The sequence below is a fragment of the Artemia franciscana genome, chromosome 10 (genome assembly GCF_032884065.1).
Source record: "Artemia franciscana chromosome 10, ASM3288406v1, whole genome shotgun sequence".
Lineage (NCBI taxonomy): Eukaryota > Metazoa > Arthropoda > Branchiopoda > Anostraca > Artemiidae > Artemia > Artemia franciscana.
Genome location: NC_088872.1, coordinates 5222889 through 5241584, shown reverse-complemented (window position 1 = coordinate 5241584; position 18696 = coordinate 5222889). Strand labels below are relative to the sequence as shown.

General features: G+C 32.4%; 1 protein-coding gene across 6 annotated transcripts in view; it reads left to right on the top strand.

Annotated features, from left to right (window-relative positions):
* LOC136031688 (transcriptional repressor CTCF-like) overlaps positions 1-18696 on the top strand; it is a 62445-nt gene that overhangs the window by 11013 nt on the left and 32736 nt on the right. For all 6 annotated transcript variants that reach the window (XM_065711371.1, XM_065711367.1, XM_065711370.1 and 3 more), the window contains exons 3-9: positions 3028-3111; positions 5884-5942; positions 8434-8571; positions 10430-10548; positions 13108-13277; positions 15398-15534; positions 17538-17688. In XM_065711371.1, the coding sequence (XP_065567443.1) occupies positions 3028-3111; positions 5884-5942; positions 8434-8571; positions 10430-10548; positions 13108-13277; positions 15398-15534; positions 17538-17688 (858 nt within the window). The remainder of the gene's footprint in view (positions 1-3027; positions 3112-5883; positions 5943-8433; positions 8572-10429; positions 10549-13107; positions 13278-15397; positions 15535-17537; positions 17689-18696) is intronic.

Sequence of the window (18696 nt, the reverse complement as noted above, 5' to 3'; positions counted from 1 at the left end):
TACTCGGAAAGTTCAGAGAGAGAGAAAAAAAAAACAACAACTGCTCAGAACTCACTTCCAAATCTTTAACAATTTCAACAAATTTAGTATGTTCTGTTTATACCCCTAGACTTCGTAGTTATTCATTTACCCCCACCCCCTCTCCACAAACACACAGAGAAAAAATAGATCTTTACTATCTGAAAAAGTTTATAGTTACTAAAAAGCATTCGTTTAATTACACTCTTAAACAAAGAAATATCGCTAGTAAAACTATGTTTTCTTTTGTGTATTTTTAAGCTACGACCTAGTACAAATCTTTCATATTTTGATAGTTTAATAAATGTTGACACATTTACTGTGTCAACAGTACATGTGTCTGTGAAAGTACACATGTATTTTCAAAGAGTACTTGCATATCGACTTTCATTAATATGCAACTCAGTAAAACAAGAAATATCCATGCCCATAGGTGCATGCTGTTGTTACCCTTAGGGGTTGAAGTATGACCGATGAATTGATTTTAAACCATTATTTCTCAAGTTTGTTGGATATGTAGGAACAAAAAAGAGGAATAATGATAGGCCTAATTATTTTTTTTTTTGGGGGGGGGAGGTAATTCTAGGGTATTCAAGCTTAATGAGAATCTCTGGAGATGGGCATCACTGAGGTTCAGCAAAAATTCAGCAAAGTGTTACGGTGAGCAGCAAAAAACTGCTTTATATTTATGTACAACAGTATATACATGTCAATTGACTTATATGCAATTCAGCAAACATTCAATACACATAACCGTAGATGCATGCAGTTGTGATCCTAAAGGGTCAGCAAATGAATTTATTTTAATATAATTTAAATTATATTTAATATAATTTAATATAATATAATTTGACTTAAAATGAAATTTATTTCATTTTTGTTTCTTAATTTTCTGTTTTGCGTGTAGGAAAAAAGGAAAGAAACTGGCCTAATTTTAAAATATTGACACCCACACCCTAGAGCAATCAAACACCTCTATTTTAGCAGTAAAAGCTAAAAGTATTTGTAGCAGGGAAAAAACCATACCCTCATAGGCAAAAGACCTATGGTGATATCTGAACCAAAAAATGTAACAAACTGGACAAAAAGAGGTATAAATATATATTTATAGTTTAGAAAGTAAACTATTGCTGAGTTCGATTTCTGTAATCTTATGGGTAGCATTTTGCTACCCAACAGAATATTTAAAGTACAAAGGACAGTGAAAACAAAATGTGATTTTTTGAATTGGTTAAGTGGAAATACACACTACCATATGTTAGAAATGTGTAACTCTTAACACTAGGGCTAAGCATATTAACTAAGCTAAAGATTTAATAAGATATGATTAAAATCTTGAAAATTGTAAGAAACTATTGAGCCAAGTCTCAATTGATATAATACTGATCATAAGAACCCTACACCTTTGGAAGTTTATACACAAGTTAGAGATTGGAGTGCTCCATGTCTTAATCCATGTATGAGCCTATTTTTCTGGTTCTATGAACTATGGTTTTCTGGTTCTATGGTCCCCTTTTAACTATTTCTTAAGGGATATATTTAATAGACTATAATGTTTGTCATAGGCCACTATGTTAGTCAATAGAGGCTCTAGAATTTGGATCTTAAATTCCAAAGTTGCATGGGAGTGGTGAAAGTGGAAAACAAGAGCCAATGAAAATTAAATGTAATAATAATAAAATGTAATAATAATGCAATTATGTATATAATAATGTAATTATATAATCTGTATGTAATATATAATAATTATATATTAATATATATAATTATATAATTCATATATAATTATATAATAATTATATATAATATATATATATATATATATAAATAATAATTATATAATGTATATATAATATGTAATATTATATGTATATAATAATGTATGTAATGTAATAATAAGATTGCTGCCAGTCGCATTTACCACTTTGGATTTTTCCTAAATATTCAAATGTTTCAGTTGGGAAGTTGTTAGCAAACAGTAGCTTTACCTTACTTCTTCAGAGGGGGGAGGGTGTAGGGCGGAAGACCACGGGCATTGTTAAACCTATACCTTAAGACGTAAAATTGGTGGTTAGCCTTAAATACATTAATCCTTTTCAGTATAATATATTTTTTTTTTTGGGGGGGGGGTAGTTTATCCTAAATGCATGATTTTCGGCAGGTGGACTAAGATTTTGGGATTTAAGATCTATGAATAACTCTTCTTGAAAAGGATATTAGTTATGAATGCTATTGATACACTCATAAGAGTTTTAACTGATGCTAGTGTCCAAAAGAAATATTTTTAGCATAATCTCGAAATAGTGATTTTGTTCCTTTTTTAACCACCCTAAATTACCGTTTCAGGTAGAGCACTTTAAAATATTGGGGGAGGATAAAGAAAGCATAATTGTGTCACCAGGAGTGTCATTAGGGGGAGGGGCGCTAGCCCCCCAAGATTTGTTTTGCCTTTCCTCTTGAAAAAAAAAGAAATCCGGTATTTTTATTGAAACATGCCATTTTTAGATATTTTCGTTGAAAAATTGGAAGGAAAAGGTAAATTACCTCTCCCTCGGGATTTCGAAAACTACATTTACCCCCTTCTACATTTTGGGGATTGACTTCACCGTCTGTCACCAGTCAGCTTAACATCTTAAAATTCACTAGCCTAATTAACTGGTCTAAACTTTCTGAAGCTAGGCTACTTAGTGCAGGATTTGAGGAAAATTTCTGTTCTAATCCTGTAGTTTTGCAAGATTATTTATATAATTTATTCAAATTTTTCACATTTGTTGTGAAGTTGCAAGACGCTACACTGTCTGTGGTGGTAGTTATTTTTGATAGTTATCTTCCTATGTATCATTGCTGTAGATCTAGTCCTTGTGAGTTTCTCATTCTCTTTGGTGACAACAGATTGGTGATTGGCTAGATCCAATTTTGAGCTAGATTGCATGTTCACTGTTCACTTTAGTCGTTCACAAATTACGTTTCATTTGGTTTCATTTCTTTTAATTATTCACCGATCTCTAGATGAAGAAGAGGAAGAAGAAGTCAGTCAACTTTTTCGTACTGAAGGAGATGAAGAGAGGATTTTCTTTACTGATGAAAATGACGGTAAGCCCTTGTATGTTTGCTAGAAATTAGGATAATTTCAGGATTTTAGGAAGTGGTTTTCTTCGGGTCCAGGACACACAAGACAATTGTTTTGCACCTGTCCTGAATGATATAGTGAAGAAATCAACATGCAATATCAATTCATGTTAGCGTGTATGGCGGGGAACCATAACGTGCTCCTTGTACCAATTTTAGTTTGACTGGAACGACCGATTTCTATCGACTTGCTTTGTTCCGCTTAATTAAAAGAAAACCTTGATAGCTTTGATTTTGTTTAATTTAATAGTTTTTATTTTTATTTAATTTTATTACGAAACACATTTTGATGCAAGTTTTTTATTGATTATAACGCAGTTGATGCTTTTATATTTTAACCTAAAATTCTGGTTATTCGGTTATTCCCGGTTAAAAATCCGGGTTATTTGGGCGAAATTCGGTTGTAATGAAGTCTTCCAATCTCTGTTGGCCTTGCTTCATTCAACTCAATTTTGAAGAAAAAAAATAATCTCGATTGATGCGGTTTTTTTAACATAATACGAACAATTTTATTTAGCTTATATATTTTGCTGCACAATTTAATGTAAAAATCATTGTCGATTCTAAAGTATTTGAAATTTATTTTTGGTTGTACTGAATTCATCCAATGTGTGTAATATGTTGTTTTTTGAATATGATATATTATTTATTTGCTTATTTGAAAATCCGTCTACAACAAAGAAACATGGGAGGGGGTGTGAAGTAAAAAAAAAATATTTATACTAGCAAGACTATGAAAACAACATGTCAGTAAAGCCTAATGCGAGAAAAAATAATCGATTATAATCCAAACGAGAATGCTAGACCATGGATGAACTCTTGTTTTATTTTTGTTTTTCAACAAGTTCTGATAATAGTAATAATACAATAATAGTTTAATGTTAATTTTTATTATTTATTTATTTATGATACATATAATAATGCTAACCATAATGATTTATAATATAAAAACAATACAATAATTTTTTATATAGAGTTTACAATAAATAAATATATTATCATATGACGTTTACTGATAAGAATGATAATGATTTATTTATAACCTGCTAAAAAAAGTGGAGTAACAAAAAGAGGAATCAAACAAGGAAAATCAACGACGGAGAAGAAAATACAACGAATTGTTAAAGAGACCATGGGCCATCAGATACATTTTGGTACTGTATTGGGTAGTTTTCTACCAAGCTCCGTAGTTGTTAAATCGATGTCAGAAAGTTCGTGAACAGATATGAGGCTTTGATATCTGAACCATGGAGTAAGATATATGAGTAAAACGGAATGTTCTATGAGTGTCAGAAGTTTGGCACGATTCCTTTGTCTCGAACTAGGTTTTTATAGGATTATAAATAATTTCTGAGACCACACTGGCTAATCGTGACAAAACACAAAATCGCAAAGAAAAGAAGAACGAGGGCAATAAACAGCCAGTGAAAAATTGAAAATTATGCAAATATTTTGGTCAAGACCTCCGCTTGACCGCCCTCAGTGCAGAATAAATTGATAAAATATATAAAAAAACAAACCTTAAAACAAATACAAAACTAAAATATGATGACCTTTTCTCAGTAACTGTGTTACCCTTTCACCGTTACTGAGAAAGGGTCATCATATTTTAGTTTTGTGTTTTGTTTTAAGTTTTTTTTTTTTAATTTTATCAGTTTATTCTGCACTGAGGACGGTCAAGCGGAGGTCTTGTTCGAAATATTTGCATAATTTTAATTTTTTTTTCAATGGCTGTTTATTGTCATCGTTCTTCTTTTCTTTGCGATTTCGTGTTTTATAGGATTATAGTAGGATTTTTGTAATTTTTGTCTAATTGTTGTTTGTTTTACATTTGACCTTGGCCTTTGGGCTTTAAGCGTAAATGAAGTCTATTCTATATTAAGAAAAGGGAAAAACAGAAAGAAGCTGATCAGATTTCTGTGCCACGAAGAATAAAGTAAGCTCCTAAACCTGTAGAAACTGAATACAATTTAGCCTGAAATTTTCTATTGTTTCTGGATTTGTGATTCTATATTCATTAATTAGTCTTGGGTTTCGTGTCAGTGGTGGTATGTAGAGCAAATGCTTGGTGAAAGAAAAAGCTCTAACGGGTTTTTTACATGTTCATTTTTAGTGAATATCTTCCAGAAACGTATAGCTATAGAATATGAGGTAGCGTGACAGCATTTTGAAAACTGATGGAGTAAGCGCTTGTAAGAAAGCTCCTTACAAACAATTGAAGCATAGGAGGGAAATGTTTGGTGACAAATTTTGGTGGCCGCTAGATTTTCTCTTGATTATGAAAAATGTCTTGGAGTGGAGTATTTTAATTAAAAATGCCTTTTTTGGTGTTTCCGTTGAAAAATTTGCCCCCCCCCCTCTGCCTAAATTATGTGAATTTGTGAAATGGTTGGAACAAAGTTTCTCGTAAGCAAATGAAGCGTAGGAAGCAGATATTCAGCGGGAAATGTGAGGGATAAAGAGTGCGTTTGCGGTGGATAGGGTCTAAAAGAGCCCTGAGGAAGAGGCACAGTCGACCGTCGTAATAGCAGAGGTGCCAGGGGTATAGCATGTCATGGATAATGTGCATGCAAATTAAAACGATAACTTCTCATATTCCTGTATCAATTTTGAGGTCGAAACTGCGTCATTTCCCTGAAATAGACCGGAAAAGAATATGAAATATTAAATTTATATTTAAAATTCATATTGAATTTTTTTACTCTGTACTTTAACGCTTTGATTTTTTTCCTCTAGAAGCAGATGCTACTGGTGAAGCTCAAGAAGGAACAGAAATAAACCTGGGATCCAACAATGTAAGTTCATCTTGCTATTATATATTTTTTATTGCCCTCTTTTCTGCACATTAAATAAAAAAGAAAGTTGTTTTAACTCAAAATAAGTAGCAACATTAAAACGAGCAGAAATTATTACCTGTAAGAGGGGGGATTGCTCCTCATCAACATCTTGCTCTTCTCGCTTAAGTTTTTTGGCACTTTTAAAAAAGTTTCTTAATGTTCTAATTAAACGATGCTTGTGTTTCAGGAGTCGTTATTAAAGAACTGGGACAACATTCAAACTTTAGCGTAAAAAGCGAGGTGTTGAAGATGCCCCCCCCCCTAATACACCCAGTAATTTCGGTTCGTTTCAGGTTTTAATATTGCTCCTTATTTTGAATTGAAAAACCTGTTGTTTTTTTAATAACTGATCCCGTTTTAAACAATTACGGAAAATCTGGCTCCGCCTCTACGAACCCCTTCCCCCGTGGACAAATCGTCTAGACAATTCAAACCTTGGGAAAATTTACACCGGACAAATATCCTTAACATCTCCACACGTAAAATTGAGTCGGCAAAGAGGAAATAAGAAAAATAAAAAAAAATTCATATAGGAATTCTGAGAAGTTCCCCCAGTATAAAATTCCCGAGTTTTCCTGTATATGAATTCCTAAAATAAAGCGATAACAGCTACTTGTTTTAATTGTTTCACAATAACTATGATTCAAATGGTTTATCTAATAGAAAATGGAAGAATTCGAGTGTATCTTTAGTGTTAAGGTTAAGCAAAATATTTGAAATATAAGTATGTATTGGATGAAACACGCTTGTATAGCAACACAATGTGTTGCTACAACTGGGGCTCGATCTCTTGAGTCAACCTCTGGGCTCGATTTGAGATTAAACTATGAGACTTTGCTCGATCTTAGAATGAGAAAACCGAGCTGAGATTAAACCCACCTCGCCCCTACGGTACTTTTGAGACACTGATTATCTCTTTTTGCGTTTTTAAATTGATTGCAAAAATATAAAGTTTACCTATTGTCCGAGAAGAGAGTTTACACTTTCTTGTATTTGTTAGAAGACAATGTTGATGTCGACCTGGTATCTAGAAAGATAAATCGAACGGTTTATTGTCGACCTGAATCTAAATCGAACGAATAAATTTTCGATTTTGTATGACTGATGTCATGAATCAGACGAAGCCTAACTTTCCAATTACTGTTTAGAGTTGGTTTTCAGCTTTTCATTTTCCCTTTAACTACACTATTTTGTTTCAGTAAGCGTTGTGGCTTCAATTTGGATTTCGTTTTTGCTTTTCAGCATCTATTTATACTGTGTATGTGAAAAACAGATTCATATTTTATTTGAACCCAATTGCTCATTATAGCTATATAACCATACAACGTCTCTTTAAATTAAAGCTTTAATTAAAGATATTGTCGAGTGGAATTTAATTAAAGATGTTATAAAGTCTATTCTTTTTTTTGTCGAGCGAAATTATACGACTAAAAGAGAGAAACTTACGAACATTGATAAATTATTAAAAGATTTGGGATCTTCTCTGTCTCCTGTTAGAATTTTTGTCACCGATAATGATTTGTTGGTTTACATTGTTATCTTCTCTAGATTCTTTAGCTTCAAGACTGTATGTCTAGCAGGTTTCGGTGGCTTTATTTGCGGGGAGGATAGTGAGGCCTGGACTCCCTCTAGATTTCTAACCCCCTCCCCTAGATTTGATTTTTTTGGGGGAGGGGTTATTTTCATTGAAAAATATTTGTTTTATTGGAAAATCGAAAGAAGCGAAAAGCTGACCCCCTCCCCCCTAGATGTTGAAAATACATTCTTTTCCCCAGCTTTCGTGACCCGACGTTGCTTGCAGGTTTTGTTTACTCATCATTGGATGTCCTATGTGGTTTTCATCTCCAACTTTAACTAATCAAATAATTTAATAATTTAAGGATCTTTCCATAAATTCTAAGCTAATATCCAAGTGTCCCATTTGTATTGAGCTTGCCAATAATATGAATTGGAGTACATTCCAGGTTTGACTAAAAGTTGCTAAAAACTAATTTTTTTGTTTCAACTGACGTTGTCGTAGTAGATGGAACTAAAAAAAAAAAAAAAACTTTGGATTTACTTTTGTAGCAACCTTTATTAAAGATAGTTAACGGGCATCTTTAGTGAAGTAAATCAGCATCATTATAATAATCAGCATTACAGTCAGATTGAAACATGTTGAAAATATTATTTGAGTGAAAGAGAGGTGGACACAATTGAAACTTCTGATTTTTGACTCACTCTTAAACTTTACAGCTCAAATTTTGGTTACTACGGAACTGTTCCCGGTACGTGTCAACTTTAAGAAATTTTCGTAGTTAATATGAAGTTACTAGAGTTTACAACCTGGAACGCACCCTTGGCAAATGTAATGCTGGACTGATATAATTTATCAAATTTCATTTCCCCATCATTGAGACTATTTTTCTCACTGCTCATGTGTTATCAGTTTGAAATATATAATTTTTAGGTTGCTGAGACAGGTGAGATGAGCTATGTTCTAATAGTTCAGCCAAATGAGGGTGAAGATGGACAGGTAGTTCAGGAAGGGGAAATTGGTGTTTATGAATTTGAAGATCACGACGGAGAAGGAAACAAAGCTACAAACGTGAGTATTATCATCGTCTCTCATATTCTATAATTATTTCTATAAAAACTAATATTTTACAATAGTTGAAAAAATGTATTTTTTATTGTGAACAAGCTACTACTGCTAACACGATTGTATAACAGCCTTTTTTGCTTTTCGTTGAGCCCAAACCCATTGGGAGTGTTTCACTTTGTAGGCTATGTATTTTTATTATTAGAGTAAGTTTAAACTATTGAATGGGTTAGAAGAAGAATACTCTGCAACAATTAAAAATAATATTCATGCATTTCAAATCTTCAAATTATGTTCATCAACAATAATTTCTGTTTGAAATTGTAATGGCGCGTAAGCCATCACTCCCCCCTTCTCGTCCGAACAAAATCCTGGATACGGCCGTGGGAATATGTTACTATTTTATAATTTACATTATTTTATTTACATTATTATTTTAATTTACATTATTATTTTATAATTAATTACAAAGTACAACGGTGTAATATCACCTTCATTAGTACAACAATATTTGCATTTATTTGTATAATTTAAACTGTTGAATAGATCATTGGATAAAGAATATTGAACATCAATCCATGCCGAAAATTTTCTCGGATGATCCCGAAGGAAGTTTGGTTTGGGAGGGGAGTTACCAATATCTTTAAGATCCTACGAGTCCTAGAAACAACTGAAAGGAGGGGAATGATTAGTAGCCTTTTTTGCCTTTCGTTGTTGTAGAAGTCGTAGGGCATATCTTACAATGTTACTATTTTTTAGAAGAATGAAATTAAGGTTATGAAGCTTTTTCTGGACAGTTTTTTACTATTCAAATAAATAAATAAAAATCGGCGTAATGACAGTATCTAACTGAAATATGGCTCAATTATGGTGTATAATGAATAAATTATATCTGATAATCTTTTAGATAGAAATAATGTATCTTTTTATATCCTGATTTCTTCCTAATGTGAACGTAATTTCTTGTAATTTTATGTATTCTTTTTTAGAACTAAGTACGCTTCTGCATGCTATTTGAAGTCCCAAGTGCTAAAGAATATGTTTTTCTTTTTGCTTTTATCAGATGTAATAATCCAGGATACGGTAATTTTCTCGGATGATCCCGAAAGAAGTTTTTTTTTTTTTTGGGGGGGGGTACCAATATCTTTAAGATTAACCTACGAGTCCTAGAAACATCTGAATGGAGAGGAATGAGTAGTACCCTTTTTTGCCTTTCGTTGTAGTAGAAGCCGTAGGGCGTATCTTACAATGTTACTATTTTTTAGGAGAACGAAATTAATTCGGACGGTTAATTTGGAAAAATTGGAAAAAATGAGGTATTTTTAACATACGAACGGGTGGTCGGATCTTAAGGAAATTTGATATTTAGAAGGATATCGTGTCTTAGAGCCCTTATTTTAAATCCCAACCGGATCCGATGACATTGGGGGGAGTTTTGGGGGAAACCTAAAATCTTGGAAAACGCTTCGACGCAACGTAAAGCATGCTTCTGATCCCCTAATCCCGACTGCTTTGCTGAAAAGAGGAGTCAAACACCTTGTAATTTTATGTATTTTTTTTAGAACTAAGTACGCTTCTGCATGCTATTTGAAGTCCCAAGTGCTAAAGAATATGTGAAGAAAATTGAATAAGAAATAAACAATTAAATACCTTTTTTTTCTCCCCAGTATTTCGCTTGTGGAAAACTTTCGTATTTAAATTTTCCTTCGTGGCTTTTTTCCATCTATTATGTCTGACTGGCGTAGGCTTAGAGCTTATTTGCGTAATTTTTGTGAGTCAAATAAGTGAATCGAAGTCATTAATATTATTCGCTGTGAATTATCTAACGTGTAAGAAAAAATAAATCAGGCATAACTTTTTTCAGCAAGTGCAAGAAGTAGAAGAGGAGGGAAAAAAGTTTTTAGTTTCCCGAGTCCCTCCGAGAAGATCAAGTGGCTTAGACCTGCACACCTGCACTTATTGCTCGTATGCAACCCCTAAAAAGTAAGTAGCTCCTTATTTATTCTGTATAATTCTGAATGGCAGATAATATTGTCATGAATCTAATTTTTTTCCAATTCTGCAGTTACTGGGACTCAAACCCGCAACCTGTATATTTTTTGCAAATATATTACGCATACATAGGTGTTATATTGAAGAATATTATCAATATTTTAGTTTCCATTTGGTTGTTCAAAAATAGAAAAACGTGGAAGTATTGTCTCATCCTGTTGAATTTTTAAACTAAAATATTTTCTTATTTTATTTCACTTTATTATCATAGATTGACTTTCATATTCTTATGAGTGTATTAAACTATAACAAATAAGACAATGAGGCTCTATGAATAAAAAACGGATAATTAGGTTCAAAGTACTGTAAAATATAAAGGGTTCGTGGGATAACTATCTTCGTTTTTATCCTTTTTACCCATTTGAGAGAGGGGGGGGGGTCACGAAAAGCATGAGAAATTATGCTTAAAAGGTATGTTTATACCATAGGCTCTCATTAATTAGACGATAAGGAGAGAGAGAGGGGAGGGGAATAAAATATTATCCTCAAGAGGTATCATCAAAAGGCGTATACTATTAACCAAATTTTCATGTGAAGGTAATACAATAACGAACAGCTGCAATAAGATAAAAATTTTGGCAAACCTTTTGGCATAATTTGGCAAAATTTTAGCATACAATTGGCAAAGAACATCAGCATGTGGTAGAGGCGGCAAGGAGGAAGGGATAAGAGAAACATTGAGGAGCAAGACACTTTTTTACTGAGTACTTTTGTTATAAAGGGATGAAACTTCTCGGTTAACTTAATCAAGGTGCGAACTAGAGAATATGTTGGAACTTTAGAAATATCTTTAGAAACTGAGAAGGTGGATTTTACTGTCATTGTAAGGATCGGGGAAATTGACTTTATACAGTGATCAGTCAAGGTGGTTTTGAAAAGTACTGTGTCTTATATCATTCAGGGTTTGTACTATGGACGTATTGGAGTAGTGAATGGGCTTTTCGCTTCCGTCTAACCCCTGTTCAAGTGGTTTTTCGTTCTCTTTAGATTTATGCTAAATTGTTCATTTCATTGCCAGTTTGAGATTAGTTCTAATCAGTAAAATTCACTTTAGCTATTTCAGTTTCACAATGTTTTCAGTTACTTTCATATTGATTTTAACTAGTTCCATATCAATTTCAGTTAGTTTGACTTTGATTTCAGTGGGTTTCTTATCATTATCAATGGGTTTCAAGTTTATCGATTGATTTCAATTTCTCATCAGAATTAATTTCACGCCAAGGGTGATTCTGTTCCCTAAAAATTCACGTTCAATTTTCCATTTTTACGAATTTTGCTTCGATTCAGCATTGTGTTCCAACTTAACGCCCTTCCCAGGGGGTTTTTCATCCTGTTGGAAATTTTTCTAATCATTTTTATTATTACCAATGTGGTTGCTTCTATAACGGAAAAATTTATTGTAACAAAATCGGTCTCACATCAATTTCAGTTTCCTATCGATGATTACTTTTGAGTTTTCGTCACGATTAATTTAATACCAACATCGATTAATTTCAAATCACTTTCTTTGCATTGTCCACTAAATAATAACGTTAATAACGTTCAATAAATGACAACGTTCAGCATGTTTGCTGATTGTTCGGTTGGTCTCTTTTTTACTAGTACTGTGTTGCAAGATAACTCTGAAGAACTGCTGATCCTTTCTAAGGTATGTTAACATGAGGAGGGAGAGTTAATTACCGTTGGAACAAGGACATTTTCAGCCCAAAATTTTTAAAAAGAAACCCAAGTCTAAAGAAAGGCGTAATTGATAATTCAAAGGAAAGGAAATTGCCAAAATAGATTATTTAAATATAATGTATAGAAAAGATGGATAAGCAAATCAGTAAGTATAGATAATTTATTTGTCTATTCATAATCAATGCATTGTATTTTTTCTTCTTAATTTTAGCACTGTACTTGGTTCTTTGCCATCACTAGTGACAACACCTACTTAATTTTAAAATATTCCAGCCTAATCGTGAAACAGTTTGCATTTTGTTTATACCCTAATGAGAGTTGGGCAGACTAAATCAGGGGTTGTTGTGAGCTAAGTATGGGAGACAACCCTGCTTTTAGCTGCTGCAAGAGCCCTCAGCATTAGGTGTTTATGAATATTATATCCGAATAGACTGTCAGGAAAAAATTAACTCATCTATTATTTATTAAAAAAAAAAAATATTATAGCTTATTAAACTCTATCTGTATTATCTATATTGTTATTTTAGGTTTTACTGCTCATCTATAATTTATTATAGATAATTAATATTATAGTTTATTAAAATCTATCTGTATTAGCTGTATTGTTATTGTAGATTTTACAGCTCGTCTATAATTTATTTTAGATAATTTAATATTATAGCTTACTAAAATCTATCTGTATTGTCTATATTGTTATTCTAGATTATATAGCTTTTCTATAATTTATTATTGTTCCTGGGGGCTCTCGTACATTTCCTACGATTTTATCGCAGTTCGAATCTTCATTTTTAATGCATTTCATTTTTGCAGGTATCTACTCACAAGACATATTAAAAGTCATTCAGACGAGAGACCTCACAAATGCTCTGTATGCGAGAGGGGCTTTAAAACTCAGGCATCCCTTCAGAATCATGTCAACACTCATACAGGTACAAAACCTCATCGATGCAAGTACTGTGAGGCTGCTTTCACCACTTCAGGTAAAGATTTCTTTTCTTTACTTAAAGCTTTCTTTAAATCTTTCTTTTGGTAAAGCTTCTCTCATTTATCCAAATTATCTATCTATCTACTTAATTATCTTTTCTGATCATATTATCATATATACAATAATGGCAGCGTCTTGACTAAGCACTGTAGTAAGGGTACCATCTCAAATATGGAAATGTAACTTTTTCATTTTTTTGGTTGATTTTTTTGTTGTTGAAACTTTACAGATGTGGAGCATATGTTTCCAAATTTATTTTTCACTGCCACGATTAAAAATCTCCCCATTTCTATTTTCTCCATTTCTTGCAAAAATTCCGTTTTCCTATTTCTTATCCTGTTTCCTTTACATTCCTATTTTCTCTTTTTACTTAACAATGAGACAGATCCCGGTTCAGCTTGGTTACTACACAGCTGTTCCCGGTAGATGTCAACCTTAAAAAATTTTATTTCTTATCCTTGCCGTTTTCAATTCCGTTTTCCTATTTCGGTTTCCTTTACATTCCTATTTTCTCTTACCAATTCCTATTACTTAACAAGTCCTATTTACTTAACAATGAGGCAGATCTAAAACAGCTATGTAAGCAAAGCATGGATTCTATTACTTATCATTTAGTCAGGTTTTTAAGCAGAGAATTTTTAGCAGGTCTTAATCTCTCTGCCTCGGGAAGGGGGCGAGGGATACTTTAGGAGTTGCTTGGTTATATGTCAGTATTTTAGAACCAAGTAGGTGATTATAGTGTCGTGAGCAGCAGAACCGTCAACCATATACAGTCTTAATTTCTAGTTAATTCGCCATAATTCATGATTGCATTTTAAAAGATCCAGCCACATAATAAACAATACTATGTATGTTTTGTTTTTAGTTTATTGTTTTAAATCAGCTTAAAAATAAGCCTTAAAATTGCATAATAAAATGAGAAAATAGAACTGTATATAAAATGGAACAAGAAGTAGAAACAGGAAATTTTATAAGAAGTAGAAATGTTAGAAAATGTAAATGGGATAATCTTTTAACCGTGACAGTGAAAGATCAACTAAAAATCTGAATGTTTCGGCTTTGTGTCCAGAAACCTTTGCCAACAGAAAAAAGGAAGAGAAAGATTTGATCAATCGGCCAGAAACCTTAAGAAAGATACACAAACGATGAAACGCTATACTATAGAGAAAAATTTGCTTGGGCTGATTACCCTGGATTTTAAGAGTTGTACTTTGATTTACCTTGAACTATTCTCTTTCGCTATGCAGTCTAAAGGAAAGGAAATATTTTGGAAGTGTAATAACCTACGAGCTCACAGACTCTGTTTCGAGGAAAGGGTAGAAGTTCTGAGGTTACATTTCTCTATTCCAGAACCAAGTAAGGGAGTGCACTGCCATGGACAGTAGAAGTGTTAACCATATCTAGTCATTTTTTACTCTATTATTACTATTTTTCTACCGTTGAAACTGGTTATCGTAGTGAGTCTTGTAATGTCCGAATTTCTTATGCTTTAATTTGTTGCTAAAAGTGGAGGAGTAAATATTTTTTCATGAAGAGGAGTATAAATAGGAAAACTGTTTTTCAAGTTGTATTGGGGAGGAGGGGTATGGTCTTTCGACAAATATGGGGCAGAAGGGTTCTCGAATTATCAAGTTGCTCTGAGGGGGATGCACTCTTATACAAAAGGCGTGGCAAAGTGCGTTTAAAGTTGCAATATGCATTATCTTTAGTAACTTTAGTAATTTATTCATTTAGTAATTATTCTATTTGTTATTTTAATTTACTGTAATTTAATTTATTTTTCGTTTATGATTATAATTTAATTTTTAGTCATAATAAATTATTTCAATTTATCGATTTCAGTTATAATTGTTTTCAATTTATATGAGCTGGTAAGGCATATAAGATATCGTCATACATTGGAAAAGCCTCACCACTGTACAAAATGTGATTATTCATTGGTGGGATTGAGTAAGCTCAAGCGTCATATGCGATGTCTTACTAGAGATCATTCTATTTTTTATATTATATTTGTTATTTTAATTTACTGCAATTTAATTTATTTTTTATTTATAACTAAATTTTTAGTCATAATTAATTATTTTAATAGGTTATAATTGTTTTCAATTTATGTAGGTGAGCTGGTAAGGCATATAAGATATCGTCATACATTGGAAAAGCCTCACCACTGTACAGAATGTGATTATTCATCTGTGGAATTGAGTAAGCTGAAGCGTCATATGCGATGTCATACTGGAGAAAGACCGTATCAGGTATATTTTCTTTGAGTTTGTTCTATGTTAAACTTCCTTGCTTTCCTAGATTATTATTTCCTTCATTCATTGCTTTTCGTTTTGATGTGTTATGGGGAAATAGCAGAAGACTAGAAACTAATAATATTTTTCGGACGTTGGCACATCAGTTTTTTTCAAAATGGAAAAATTCAATTTTAGAAAGGGTTTCTCAATAATTTGTTTGGAGAAAAAAAAATTTTCATTTTGTCCTACCTTTGAAGAAAGAAAAAAAAAATCTGGAATCTGGATCGTTTGTTAAAATTTTTAGCAATGGCGCCATGTGATTTTTTTTTTTTGGGGGGGGGATTGGTTATTGTATATTCATTCTATCTGCCTTTTGTTTAAGCTCTTGCGTCATGTTACTTCGTTGATATATTTCAACGTAGTAATTAAAAAAAGGCATCCGTGAATATGTATATTTCAACTCGAGACATGCATCAGTAAAAAAAAAAGAAAAAAAAAAGATTTCCAGGTAAACCATGTTTCCAGTTTTTGTCGTTTCCCGTAACAGGCAGAATAATTTAGAATAATTTGAACAGTTCTACGTTTTTGCTATATTCTTCGTGAGTAAGCTGTTTTGCGCTAGAAAAAAATTCAATAAAAGCTCTTAAAAATTGTATCCAGTTTAATGTTTTGAAAATTACTGTTTCGTTTTGGGTGCTCAAATCCCAAGATTCTTATTCTTTACTTGAATAATTTCAATACTGGACAATTGGAACAGCGCTCATTGTTCATACTAGATGTTTAGGGTGAGACCAGAAGATATTCGGCTTGATAAGGCCTGCTTCGGCAGGCCTTATCAACCTAATTCTAATTCGAATTAGCTAACCTAATTCGCTAGGGGGCCCTATGTCCGTATCGCCTTAAGATAAAAGAGAAAGAACGAAGACTCGACCAACTTCTCTGGTTTGGAGAAACTTAAGTTTGAAGCTTGAAAGATAAACTTATAATAAAGGTCCACTAAAGCACGGTCAGTTGAAAAAGAAGAGGTCATGTTATATCCTTTTCATTTATTGTTTAAAAACGATTTCAACTATAAAACTGATCTATTAGTTGCTGAGACTATGTATCACCAAACCAAAATAGTGGAGCTGAAAATTATTAAGTCTGCACATTTATAATCCTTACTTGTAGGTGATATACGCGTATGCAAGATTTTGCAAGAACAGATCTCAAATATTTTCTTTCGAAGTTTTTAGAGGGACTTGCATTAGGCCAATCTTAATCGAAGCTATCCTTTTTTTCTTTTCTTTTTAACCTAAATAGAGTTTTATTTGCCTAGTTTTCTATTTTGTATTGCGACTTGGTTGTTTTCGTTAGGTTAGTTTTCATTCTCTCTTGTTTCTTGATTTCCTCCTATTCTTTTCCGGCTTCTCAGGGCAGTTTCTTTTCTCTCTTTCTTTCCTTTCTTTGTCACGTTTTTTAAAATTTGATGGTTTCTATATTTCTTCCTCCCATTACCTCATAAAATGATTAATAGTGTTTTAAAAGGCTGTAAACAAGGCCATATCCGGGATTTTTGTTTGGGGGAGGTTAAAAAAAACTTTACCCCCCACCCTCTGGATACGGTCTTGTCTGTAAAATATGTAAGCAGTAAAAGGAAAAAAAAAGGGGGCCAAATTGTGACTAAATATGAAGAATAAATCCAAAATTCGGGTATGTATATTTTCTGAATAATAAGGAAAATTTTCTTTTTCTCTAATATGGAGACCGAAAAATAAACACAATTTAATAGTAACCTATGTTTTAAAAGTAAAACTGAATATAAATTTCACTCGAAGCGACAAAATATTAATCTTAATTAGAGGGAGAGGTAACACACCCCTTGGCCTTACACAAAATGTAGATAAAATAAATTGTTACTGTGACTTACTTAATTTGGCAAAGAATCGTATTTGAATCGGGGCCATGAATCAGTATGGGGATTTTTTTTTTCGACATCGTCTAATTAGTTGTTGTAGATACGATTTGGTTTATTTCAGTGCCCTCATTGTACCTACGCTAGTCCTGATACATTCAAGTTGAAGAGGCATCTACGGATTCATACTGGAGAGAAGCCTTATGAGTGTGACATTTGTTTGGCTAGATTTACTCAGTCTAATAGTTTGAAATCGCATAAAAATATTCATTCTGGTAAGTGAACCATTTGTTTTTACATTTTTTCCTTAAAAATATAAAAATACTTAAAAATCATTTTCCTTAAAAAAAATGCTTAAAAGCTTAAAAATATTTGGAGGAGGGAGGCACAAGTTTCCTATTTCCTATGTTATACTTGTTGCTTTCATCTAGTTGGTTTAACTTACTTCCTTATTTATGCTTGCTTTCCATAGGGATTATTTCGGAGTGCAAAAATGATATCTTTCAAATTCTTGATAGACATCTTGACAAATATCAAAATCTTGTAATCTTTTATTTTCCCCATTACCCATATTTTTCATATGAATTGCTTCTTTTGTATTTTCTCCATTTACAGTATATTTTATAAAATAGAATATAAAAATAAAAATTATAATAAATAATAGTAAATAAATAATAACGAATAGTAATATATACAATTAATAATGAATAAATAAAATAACAAAATATTAAATAAAATAATATTGAATACCTTCGCTTATCATGCTTTTTTCAGGGTGTTTGAATTTAAAATCCTACTCAACCCGTCTCGTCGTAGTATATTTGACGTCATTATCGCACATTCATTCAAAAATATCTATCCGAAGACAAACTAAAAACGTTTATAATGGACCATATAGGGCAATCCTTTAAGGTGTTGAATCTTCTTACCATGACCGGAACTACTTTAATAAAAACAAGGCGGCATATCTAGTTGGCAACTTTAACACTAAATAGGCTTAAAACCAAATTAGATATAAGAGTAGAGGAAAAGTTAAGTGAAATTATTGGTAGATAATGCTGTTTTACGAATTTAATTTTTTTTCAAATGAGAAATTAACGTATGCAAATACCCTTGACGTAATTTACAATCCAAGCATGTATCCCGTGTCACTGGTGCCGGATGGGGCATCCAATATCGGGTATCGAGTACGCCTAAGTATAAATTAAAAACTTTTATGGAAATAAATTCAGTCACTGAACTCTCCAATTCCAATTCGTGCGTTTGTATCAATTATTGGACTT